Genomic DNA, 13,393 nt, shown 5'->3' with positions numbered 1-13,393 from the left:
CTGAGACTGTGGCCATGTGTATGTGAGTTGTGCTTGTGTGAATGTGTTTTCTACTGCAGAGGAAGGACTTTAATATTTTAGCAGCCTTCTTCCGTTGTGCCTGTCTGCGACTCCATGGCTCCTCTATGTGGCCAGTAACAATATATCTTTTCCATTTTGTTGTTTTATAAGCTGTATCACAGTTGCAAATATAAAACAGTGATCCAGGTATTGTCAAATGTTTTTTATTCCAGTCTTTTATCACAACATTAAGTCCTTCGGTGATGACTGGTTTTAGTCAGTAATAACCATCTTCAGATCTGTTCTACCTCATGCCCTTATGCGATAAAGCTGTAATACCATCATCAAAACATAGAAATACACTCAGAAAGTCATTGTCATGTAGAACCAAAATATAATGTAAAATAGGCCACATCATCCACACAGTTATTTTGCAGTTGGCGTTACTATGACAGTAACACCAGTTGCAAAATGACTGTGTCGACAACGTGGCCTATTTTAACGATATTTTAGTTCTACATGATGATGCTTTGTGGAGTGTATTTTTATGTTTTGATGATGTCATTATGGCTTTATCACACTAGGGCATGGTGTGGAACAGATCTTAAGATGGTCATTGCTGACTGAAACCAGTCATTGTTGAAGGACTTGATATTGTGATCAAAGACATTTTGTTGTAATTCAGTCAAAGATTTTCCATTGTTTAAATATTGTTTGACATTTCATTTGTTATCCTGCCACATTTTTCTGTGCTGTGTTTCTCATTCTAAAATTTTCTCCAGTATCGTATTCTTCTGAATGGCTTTGGATATGCACTTTTTGGCATACCTGCCCGTGATCTGGAAACTACATGGAAGAGTGATGCACCTGCTCCTAACACAACAGGGCATTTACCTCTGCTACTTAATACGTCAGAGACATTGCCGCCCAGTGTGAGTATATTTGATATGCTGCAATTTATTTTATTGTAAACAGAGCTCCTTATGACTAGCAAACTATATAAATTGAAGAGATGTTACAGCTAACTCGAGAGCATTGTATAGTGAGGTATCCTTATACACAGAAATTAGTTTCAGAACAGTCTGAGCTGTAGAAGTGCTTGTACAACTTCACTTAGTACTGTATATAACTGTGAGCTAGCTTGAAAGCTGACTGTAGATTAAATTGATGCGTGTCACTAAAACCAGTCCTAAAATATTAGTAGTTTTAACAGTTTGCAAGGTTGTGGCAGACTTTATCTATTACCTAGTTGTTTATTTTATTGAATATTTGGTTCAAGTGTGGGTCCACAGTCTCCCAAGAATTTTGTGAAAGAAAACATTGTCCATAATAGGCTGTACAGTTGTCCTTTATTCATTATGTGATCAGCTGATTTTGACACTATTGTTTTCAAGCACCTACAAATGAATTCATAACATGGTCATGTATTACATTAACATATACACCATGGAAAATCATAAATATGACTACAAGTATGTTGAAATTCTATTGAAGCAGTCTTACTTACTTATGCATGAACATTATGGAATATGTTATATGTGTTGTGACATACAATTCATGGTGGCAGTTCTTCTGAAAAACCTGTAATTCTCAGGGAATTTCATGTCAAGTGGAAAAATTGTGGAAATCTCAGGTAATTTCTTAAAATTGAAACTGAATTTTATTGAGTTTTATAAATAACAAAATTTAAAATACTTAATACTTCAAAGTGTGTTAATTATATAAACATTACTCCATATACATTTTTGATGTTTCAAAACTTCAGCTAAACTACTGCTTATGGCTGATAAGTAGCTCAGCTGAGAAGAAAGAAAGGTCATTACTGTGGTATGCTGCATGCCCTCCACCACCCACCCACCACTCACCATCTTCCTCCTCACACCTGGAATTTCTTTTCCAGATCTGAGTAGCCACACTGCACTTGAAAACAAATTCTGTATGTGAAGCAATTTGTGAAATATTTCATCTACATTACAGTCTAAGAAAAAACATCTTCCTACAGACATATAACCATGTCATCTCATATGTAAGCCACAAGACTTCCATGTACAGACTACAGTTGAAATCAGCTGTTCTAATTTATAGCAAAGGTACATTCAAAGATAACAGATCTTTGTATATTACTTGCTTTGCAGGTATGCCAATAAATGGGAGTTGATCTTATGTACAAAAACAGATTTTGTGAAACATGTGTTACATCAAAATAGATTAATGAAACATGAGTTATATGTGAAAGTGGTATACATGGAAATATACATTATAAAATAATATTTGTACATATTGAAGGTACAAATCCAAATATGTATTTTTAGTGAGAATCAGTACAAAATGGTTATAAGAACAACATAGCATAGTGGTAAAATAATATGCAAAGTCTCACTTTTGTCAAGGATAAGATAGGGATCAGAGAGGGGTAGGGACTATCATATTATTTGTCTAAAATGCAATACATATAGCCTTGAAGAAGTGCAGCAGCACAATGAAATATAATAAATGTATACAATGCCTGCTTTACACTTATACATATTTCTGTTGCTTCTCGGTGCAGCATAATTGTAAAAGCAGCATGTAATTGAAACTCAGGTAATATACATCTCATTATTTATGAAGTGTGTGAGAGATGAAAACTTAACATGAATGACACATCAACATATCATACGTACTTTCACAAAATGCAGCAGTGCAAGGTGTACAGTAATAATGACTATAAGACACCACTTTCTAATCATTGATATACAATCCAAGGTGATACACATGCCTGTAAATATTGTTACAGCACTTCAGAATATAAAACATGACAATACACCAAGTAATAGAGACATACATGTTAGAAATCAAATGAATGTCAAAGAATTACTGAAGTTATAGGTACCACATACAAAAGCAACTTGTATACCCAGTTTAGTACAGCATGGAAGTTGATATGTGCTCTAACTGAATTAAAGTTAATAAAAACTAAAATAAAATATAGCCATGACTAAGTTATTAATAAAATATAAACCATGTAAGTACAGCATTATTCACAATATAATTAAAATAAGTAGTGGATATATTATTCAGATTGCTACCATTATGGACATAAAGTAAACCATAATTATCTGTAAAACAAAGTTTTGATCCAGCATGTCATACAGATAATATTATAGATATCTAAAAACAAAGATGATGTGACTTACCAAACGAAAGTGCTGGCAGGTCGACAGACACACAAACAAACACAAACATACACACAAAATTCAAGCTTTCGCAACAAACTGTTGCCTCATCAGGAAAGAGGGAAGGAGAGGGAAAGACGAAAGGATGTGGGTTTTAAGGGAGAGGGTAAGGAGTCATTCCAATCCCGGGAGCGGAAAGACTTACCTTAGGGGGAAAAAAGGACGGGTATACACTCGCGCACACACACACATATTCATCCACACATATACAGACACAAGCAGACAGATAATATGATAGTATTTATTCCTCTCTGATCCCTATCTTATTCTTGACAAAACTAAGAATTTGTAAATTAAATTATCCCCATGCTATGTCATGCTTTTAACTACTTTGTACTCATTCTTATTTAAATACATACCTGGGTTTGTACTTTGAATATGTATAAATATTGTTTTATAATGTACATTTCTGTATATACCACTTTTTCATTGTAAAATATGTTTCTTTAATGTATTTTGATGTAATATATGTTTCATAAAATCTGTTTTTGTACACAATATTAACTTGCATCCAGCAAAGCATGTAATATACAAAGATGTACATTATCGATAGTCATATATGTTATCTTTGACTGTATCTTCGTTAGAAATTAGAACAGCTGATTTCAACTGTAGTCTGACTTAGAAGTCTTGTGATTTACACATGAGATGACATGGTTATATGGTTGTAGAATAATCTTTTCATTCTTAGATTGTAATATAGATGAAGTATTTCATAAATGGCTTCACAAATGAAATGTGATTTCGATTGTATACCACAACACGTACAACATATTGCATAGTGCTTATATACAAATAAGACAACTTCTATAGAATTTAAACACAATTGAGTGATGTTTAATGGTTTCCCATGGTGTATATATTTAATGTAGTTCACCATATGCTTGAAAATGACTTAGTCTTCAAATTGGCCAATCACACAATGAATAAAGGATATTTGTACAGTCTACTATTGACAATATTTTATTTCACAATATTTATTATATTTCATTTTAGTACATCTTACAATTAATAGAAAAAGAAAAACACATTTACTATGTTAACTACAAAGACCAAAACAGCACCTGATTATCTCATCAGGAATTACAACCTAATGAACGTATGTTTTAAATCATTCACAAATTATATTTTGCTGAACATATTTTTAAATCAAATTATATTGAACTAGGAAACATAATGGAGAATTCAGTGCACAAGGGAATCAAGTTACAGTAAGAGATTTTTGAGAAAAATAAACATGAAGTCTTTGCTGGATAATTAACTACAGGAAAAAGTTTACACAGTTTTAAAAAGTTTAAATGACAAAATACATTTTGTGTAATGTATTCTCATGCTGAGTAAGGGTAAATTTAAGTACTGTTACATGCTACCTTGAATAGAAAAGTAAAATTTTGAATTTGATTCTTTTGTGCACTGAATGGTATTGCACTTGTATCTTCCTCTTGATTCTACTCTACAAGTTTCATTAAGGAAACAGTACTGGTAATGAAAACACATTTCTTGAATATATAATTTTAATTTTATTCCCCGTGTCTGCTTGTAAGCAATGTTTCCAGCAGGAAGTCGTGCAATTCAGGTTTGAAGAAAAAATATTCACTTTCACCTCCTTGCTCTTGCAAAGCTGAAGAAGCTCTTATGGCAGTGTCACACAGTAGATTCTTGAAAAATGGTGATGCAAGTTGTAATATATAGCAGTAAGTCTGTGTGTACTTTTTATTCACTGTTATTGGTAAACTGGTTACTGAATATAATAGGATCCTGCTGGATGTTACAAAAAGTATGTCATGGAATGGGTGAGTTTCTTTCTTAAGACAATTTCATCAAATGGGACATCAGTTCAGAATCTGCTTAAACATCAGGGTTGAAGGAAGTTCTAGTTTAGAATGTTACCACCTCATAGTCAGCTGTTTGTAGCCATAACCACCAACCATCTTTTTCTGTTCATTACTGAGTTCTCCAAGCTTCCAATAGATAATAAGTCTGAGAATTTCATTTCAATGACCTCAGATCTGGGGGACATTTTCTTTGCTTTTCTAACAATATCCATACAATCCTTTAGTGTGTAAATCTGCAAACTTTTTCCTACTGGCTTTCTCCACTAAACCAAAGACACTATCATTAGGTAAGTAAGAGTTTTCTGATACCAAGAATTTGTGATCAATTGTTGAGACTCCACACTGGGCTCTTTATATAACTTCGTAAGAGACAATGACATTTTAAAGTCTCTGTTTTGCCCAGCACAACTGTTTGAATATATGATTATTTTATTACAGGTAGAGGCTACACACCCTAAATCTTACTCCAATCCATCAAAAATATTTCAAGCTAACATCTTTAGGATTTCCAGAACCAATTATTCTGACACCTCATAATTGAACTTGACTGAACAAGTTCCCTAAAGTACACATTTTGCCAACTGTAATCACTGCAATAACAGAAGGAATGAAATATGTTTCCTCTCTCTTCTTATTTGAGTTAATTGTGACATTGCAACATGCAGTATCCTGGCGCATCAGGGGCAGTGGGAGGGGGGGGTCATTCCTTGTAGTATACTCCTGCCCACAGTTTCACTGCCATTGCGTAAGTCTCCTCTTCCATTTCTCAGGATGTTGAGAGTGTCTTCTTACTCTGCTCTGTGCATTCTGTTCGATCTTGACTGCAGACATTATTGTCAGCTGCTGCAGAAGTTCCACCCCTCAACAGCTGTGCCATCTCCTGCATTAAAAGAAAAATGTGTTAATGTAACAATTACTGTAAAAGTACCATAAAATATTGTTCTCATAATCATCAGTCCACTTTGATCAGAGCTCACATGCCAATAAAACAAACCATTCAGACTTTGGCAGTGGATATGTTCCCATTGTGCTCTGAACAAAAGGCTACTTCCTCCTGTGCTCAATAGTGATGCCAATCATACAGCACTTATGACTCTTTTATGCTCAGAAAGCTGCTTCACCAGTAAGTCTTAAAAGTGGAATAAGTGCAAAATAACAAAAAATAGATTTGATTCCCTTGTACTCTGAATGTCTTTCGTGTGGATATTAGCATTGAAATAATGAGGAATCGACTGCAGTGTGATGTTCTGTATTTTGTTTTCATTTTTGGTGTCATAATTCATCATATCTGGGTGTTACAGTAAACAACATTAAAAATTGTAACAATTTCATATATCACCTATACATTATTGGTTACAATGAAACAAGAAACTCCATCTGGAATTGGCTGGCTGTGGCACAGAGACTAGCAGGAGTTGAAAGAGATAGAAAAGCAATAATAATAAGACATGGTTAGAAAAGTCATATAAGTAAAATTGGGGCAGATATTCAGGAAATACTATTGATCAGCTGACTTAAGATCACATGACCTCATCAGCTTCAGTGCCCCATGACTGTGGGCTATGTGTGTAGGACATTGAAAGAGACCATATACAGTCTGTCAGTAAAGGCAACAAAATGCAAATGAGGGCATAAACAGATTTTTAAAAAAGAGGCAAGAAGATCCTTCAGTCTGCAGCAGGTCTGTAAATGAATGTTCAGAATGACCAATCTGACAGTCAGTCATCCACATCGGTCAGTTTTCAACCCCTCTCCCCCCCCCCCCCCCCCCTTCCTTATCAAAGATGAAATACTGGTTCTAGCTAAGAGAGTGGGCTGTAGCAGTCCAAAGCACCTTTTAAAATTGCTATTTAGTCACACAGCATTCAATGTATTAAAAAGAATCAATGAGCATGTTAAAATTAACTCACACAGGCAAGTGACTGGCTGACAAATACAGCTTAGAGAGACTTATTCATGGCATAAAGCAGAAAGTGAGCATTCCCACATGTAAATCTTTAGCTACTAGTTTCCCAGTTCAGGTTCCATGACATTTCCCAAACCTCTGCCATCACCTAAGGTACCAAAGAGACCTTAATAATAATAATAATAATAATAATTTCTACTAGGCGTTGAGCAGTCTGGTATTGTGTGCAGCACCATCTCTGCTACGACTTTTTTTTCTGTTGTGGTACTAATTCTTCTCCTTCTACTGACCAGTTACTTCAAGAAGACAAAAAGCTGCATAGTTCTTCACTTGTAGGAATTTTTTTGAGGGCTGCTGCATGAAGAGAATTTAGAAATTGTGGGACAAATCTGACAGTGTTGCTGTTTTCATTAGACAAAGCCTATTGAAATTTTTTTTATTACAAATATTAGTTTGAAGCTTAACAAATGTCTAGAGCATATGGGAAATTTGCCATTGTATATCACTGCTGCATCATTCATTAGTTGGTTTTATCAAATGTGTATCAGCCTGCACCTTAAAGCCACTGGAGGACAATTTTTGCATTGGTAATTACTAAAACATTCACATGGAGCAAAAGGAAAGTTAGGGTTTAACATCCTGTCAGCTACTTGGTATACAGCCAGAACAGTATCTGCTCTACTCTCAAAGTTTCCAGTGTCCACTCCATGTCTTTTGAGTTACGAAAATCAAAATACAGAGCTATAGGAAGAAACTGGACCTCTTCTCACACTGCTCTATAAGCAAAAAGTGCTGAAGCTTTGTTGAGGCCAAATTTGAAAACGAATATAAATTTGATGTGTTTAATCAGACTGGAAGGAATTTTCCAAATAAAATGAAAGGTCATTTAATATCAGTAACAGAAAGTGTGAAAGACTGATTGTTTGTCCCCCGATGTGTTATGTCTGGCAGAATATCATTTGCATATTGAATGGATACGTGTAGAGAAACACAAGTTTAGCTCATTTTTCTCAAGAACTTAAAAGAAAAGACAAGTAACTGTTTGCAGAAGAGAAAATAGTCCTCAGGAATCGGAAATGAGCTATGTATACTGTCTTTGACACATTCCAGTCACTACCAGTTGCCCGTACAAATTATGGGTGCCTTGTGATCTCCCTAATAGTCAGTGCTCAAAGAATTTCTGGGTGGAGATTTGCTGTTTGTTACCACATGATGCGTTATTTCTGACCAGTGACAGGTTGAAGTCAGTTGTTCACTTTTTTAGTACTTTGGAGAGCCACTAGATGGATGATCCTGCTTCCACAAAGTGCTACGTGTCTTGAAAAGCATACCACAGGTGTGATCAGCTCCAATACATTTGTTGTTGCAGTGTTCTTCCTTAGTTGTCTTGATTGCAAAAGTTTGTCATGAATGGAGGACAATTGACTGATGGGGGAACTCTAGGTCTGCTTGAAGAATCTGGTTCCAAAACTGACAATGATAGTTTTGAAATCAATGACAGTATTTCTGAAACAGATGCTGATTTGCTTTTCTCCTTCATCTTTTAAGCAGGAGCCACACAAAGAAGATGAAAAGGTTTACAGCTTCTGGGGAATTCCTGCAGTCATTATGGCCTAACTGGAATGTGTTAAAATCACCAGCAGGTTTCATGACATCATCTCTGAGCTTGCCATTTCTGTATGCTCACGAAATCGACTCATGAGTCACAGCTGTTGCCTATTTAATGAAAACTAATCACTTGAGTCTGTTATCAGGTACAAGAGGGGTCTACCAGAAAGGCAAGCAAGTATAACTGTGGACTCATGGCATTGCTGTAACATAAGCAGCCATTACATGTAACAATTATAATTTATCAGTACTATAACTGATCAGTTAGCAGTGAATATTGTTCTTACATATATTTACTAGCTGACAAGCCTGGTATTGCTCTGTTATTCATTTTGCCAGTTTTCAATTAGAAATGAAAATAAAAAATTAACTGTTTTTGTAGTGAACCATCAAAAAAAAAAAAAAAAAAAAAAAAAGAAAAGTCACTTCCATATAGTGAAAACGTCTTTGTAATTATGAAATATTCATACAAAGAAATATGAATAATATAAAAATGTATAAGTACAGTTTCCAGATCAAGAAACATGATTGTGACAGTGTCTTTATGTTGGGTGCAGCTGTTTTGCATATCTACATCACAATTTTGTAAATGTCTCTTTGGCAACACCTCTTCATAGACCTATAGACAGCTATTGTTTTTACCTACGGCTGTTCGCATTTCAGAGTTGAAAGCTGTCAAAAATGCTTCCAGATGTCAGGGATTTCCTGAAGTTGACTCAATTGTATAAGTGTCTTAGTAGTAAATAATACATGTGTTATAACTTCAGCAGGCATGACACAGCATTTTTTTCACTTTTGTAAGTGTTGATGACACCATATCTCATGAATTACATGCTGTGCATTGAAATACAGAAGTTGTTTAAGTACATTCAGTGGCATGTGTGGATATCATCTGCAAAATATGTTGCAAATAGAGTTAAAAACAAAGATGTAATAAATTTAAACATCATGCATGATTTGGCAGTTTCTTGTGCATCTCTGAACTTTGTGTGGCTCCATGATATAATTTTGTAGGTGTATTTAGTGGAATAGTTGGATACCGTCTACAAAATTTATTGGAAATAGAGTTAGTAGAACAGGAGTGATAAATTTAAATGTCACACATAATGCATCTTATTGTTTGATATCATGTCTCCTGAACTATGACGTTAGGTGGTTCTTACCCCCACAACAACTGTTGTCCAGCAGTAAGGGATATGTTTACCAAGTTTGGTTGAAATCACTTCAGTGGTTTATGTCTGTACATACATATCTATGTACATATGTACGTATGTTACCCCTGACAGTTGGTTGTACTAAGTCACAGTTAATCTTACACTTCTGTGCATTTCAATAAGAGGGAATGAGTTGATGAGTAGGAAGCGATCACTGCACCACCATTCTCAGACTTGTCATACTCACAGAACTTCAGCAGGATAGAAGGAAGCCTTTATACCACTTATCTAATGTGGTGCCTTGATTTCTAATATATGCAACCCACAACAATATACTTGTACTCACTCCATTTATGATCTCTAACAGTTGTGTCAGTTTCTCAGTGCTTAATCTTAAGTATGAAATAACTGAACCTTCTATGAAAACTGGAAAATACATTAACAAAATTCTAAAAAGCAATTGAAAATCACACTATGTGGAGTTTTGAGATAACGAATAGTACTTATAAAGATCATTCAGAGCTGTTTAGTTCCACTTATCATTGGTTCTTGATAACAACTTTCCCATCAAACATACAGGATACAGGACATAGTAACCTTCCCAATTACCATGCAGGTCACAGCAATCAAATGGTCACAACACATCAATACAAGCTGTTCACAACAAACAGAAGAAAAATACTGTATGAAGGAAATGAAAATTCAGAAAATATGAAACAAAGTAATAGAAAGAAACATACTAGACAAATATAATGTATGAAAAATGTTCCGCATTTCAATGCTTTTCATACAATAATTTGAAACCAGGTTTTCCTTGACATAAATTATAGGAAATCCAGATGCAAATTACTTAATGTTATAACTTCAAGTTGAACAAATATATTTCAAGGAAGACACAATACATGAAAGTCACAGATAAAGTAAACAGAGTAAGACATGTGTAAACTTTAACAGTCAAATCATAACTGATCCGAGTCTAGTGGCCATTGGCTCACTGGCCTCTTAGGTGGTGCTGCTGCTGCATGGCTGGCAGACAGCGCCGCATGTAGAGGACGCACGTAACTGCGCGGTGGCACTTTGAAAGATCAGCGAGTCACAACACTTGAAGTTTATTGTCATAAATATCCTGATTTTTTGGGCATTTGTGTGTGACAGTGGCCCAATGTTGGATTGTGTGGGAATGTGCGGGATTACCTAAAAGCTGTCAATCACCAAGGTGCTGGTCAACTTTGACAGAGGAGGAACACCAATAGTTCTGAAGCACATTGTACCCTTTCACATCAGCGGCCACCATTTGAGAATGGGTAATGGACTCCCTCCAACATTGTGTGTCATCCCACATCACTGATCGGAGACTAGCACCAGCTGGACTATGGAATTACAATCTCATTCATAGGCTTCTGTTAACATCAGTACAGAAACAGCTGTGTGTGGTTTGGTGTGTTGATAAGGCAGCAAGCTGATGAATAGTGTTGCATTGTGTTCAGCACAGTTCTGCACTACCCTGGATGAACATTGTTGGTGAGTATTACTTTGACTGAGGAAGAGGTTCCATTATTCAATGTTTTGGAAAGAGAGTTGTCTTACTACTAATGTCATGAGGTGATACACTGTTGGCTGTGTCTTCAGGTCACAGCTGTTAGGATGCCACGATGGTACATTATGGATATCCTGCATCATCATGTGTTACATCTCATGCAAAAATATCATGGTGCCATTTTTCAACAGAACAATGCTCATCCTCACATGGCATGTGTCTGTATGAAGTGTCTGTGTGACATTGAGGTACTCCTGTAGCCAGCAAGATCCCCAGCAGTAACCATAAACAGAATGTGAAGGACCAGTGAAACAGTTGTGGACTGCTTGCTTCAGGAGAGGATACAACAGCTTTATGACACCATTGCCAAACAAATCAGTGCATGGAACAAGCCAGATGCAGTGCAATGCCATACTGATAAGTAGAATCATAGTACAAATTCTGTTCTGTAATCACTGAAATAACTCTCTCAATCTGTGAAGTTTCATTTTCTTTTTTTCTCCCATTCTGGGTGGCTTTGGCAGGCAGTGTATTACAATATGGCACAAGAGTTTTATTTGAATATTCTGTTCCACTATTGTCAACAGTGCATTATTACAAACTTGTGCTACAGTTGGACAGCAGGAATAGTCCATTCATTTGAATTAATGTTAGAGGTGATCTACCTCATATAGTGTGGGCTTTATGATCCTGTTTTATGTTACTTTCCCTAATTTTGAGTACAGCCACAACCTGCCTTTAATGTATGCTTGTCTACACACATCAGTGTATTTCTGTAAAGTTTTTCATGCATACTTTAATATTGAACCATTTCAGATAGGCCATTGCTCCCATTCATTCCTACTGAATGTTGCAGTACTAGGAATCCACCACACAGGATAATGTATATTTGGCTTTTCCAACCCATGTGCAGAGAAACTATATCATGGGGCACAAAGCTATGGAGTGTACTGTAATTTTTCTCTAGCCAGAGATCTCTATTGTATATGTTTATAATAAGATACATTTTACTTTTGACCTAAGTTGTAATAATTTATAATCATAACATTTTTGTTCTCCTTTTTATTTGAGTGGATCTAATAAATGCCAGTATCCAGGTATTTTTAGTGTCTTGAGGAATGCTAATTGTGTAGCTCAGATAATGATTCAAAAGGCAAGGTGCGTAGCATCCATTAGTTGTTAAATTAGTACGAAAATTTTATTAGAAATGACCTTTACAAAGTATGTGAAACTAAGACAATACATTAAAAATGTGAGTGCATACTGCTGAATAGGGGACTTACAGCAAACACAAAGTGAGGTAGCATAATGGCTATCACACTGGATTTGCATTTGGGAGAATGACAGTTCATCACATTTGACCATACAGATTTAGGTTTCTGCGATTTCTGTGAATTGTTCCAGACAAATACCAGGATGATTCATTTGAAAGTGCACAACCTATTACCTTCGCATCCCCTCTAATGACCTCAATGTTGATGAGACAGTAAACCCTAATTTTCCTCCCTACCTTGTCATACACTGATGTTATGGGTGTCTTGCAACCTTAAAATGGCTATGTTCAATATGTGAACTTTTTTCTGACACTGTAAGTTTTTACCCCTCTTACTTTTAATCTGTGCTTCATAATTAATGATTTTAGGAGAAGTTATTTCAATAAACATGTTTAAAAACATTTGAAGAACTTTTTTTCCAGCATCAGTCTTCTGATTGGCATGATGCAAGCAGCTGGTGCTTCTTCTCCTGTGCCAGTCTCTTCATTTCAGAGTACACACACAACCAACATCCTTGATCATTTGTTGGGTGTACTCAAATTTCTGTATACCCATACAATTTTTGCCCTCTGTGATTCCCTCTAGTTCCATGGAAGTTATTTCCTGATATCTTTTCTGTGCATGTGTTGGCTATTTTTGATATGTGTATTTTTAATGGAGTATGTATCCACAACAAAGAATCAGTAATAAAGTAAGAAACAATCTTCCATCAGGAATAAATGGAAAGAAAGTAAGCTCAGTGTTGATTATGGAATGTAAATTAGTCATGGAAAACTCTGTGGATAAAAACTAAGTAATTTGTTGACTGTTTGGTTGCTCAGGCATTGCACTGTAAAAGTACTCTCTTGCCACTCATTAAGTGCA

At 35.6% G+C, this 13,393-nt stretch overlaps 1 protein-coding gene across 2 annotated transcripts in view; it reads left to right on the top strand.

Moving 5' to 3' along the window:
- Positions 1-13,393, top strand: part of LOC124595643 (diacylglycerol lipase-beta-like) — an 855,670-nt gene that overhangs the window by 821,179 nt on the left and 21,098 nt on the right. For both annotated transcript variants that reach the window (XM_047134491.1, XM_047134481.1), the window contains exon 15: positions 783-932. In XM_047134491.1, coding sequence (XP_046990447.1) covers positions 783-932 — 150 coding nt within the window. The remainder of the gene's footprint in view (positions 1-782; positions 933-13,393) is intronic.

The sequence above is a fragment of the Schistocerca americana genome, chromosome 1, assembly GCF_021461395.2.
Source record: "Schistocerca americana isolate TAMUIC-IGC-003095 chromosome 1, iqSchAmer2.1, whole genome shotgun sequence".
Taxonomy (NCBI): Eukaryota; Metazoa; Arthropoda; class Insecta; order Orthoptera; family Acrididae; genus Schistocerca; species Schistocerca americana.
This window is presented reverse-complemented; position numbering and strand designations above follow the sequence as displayed.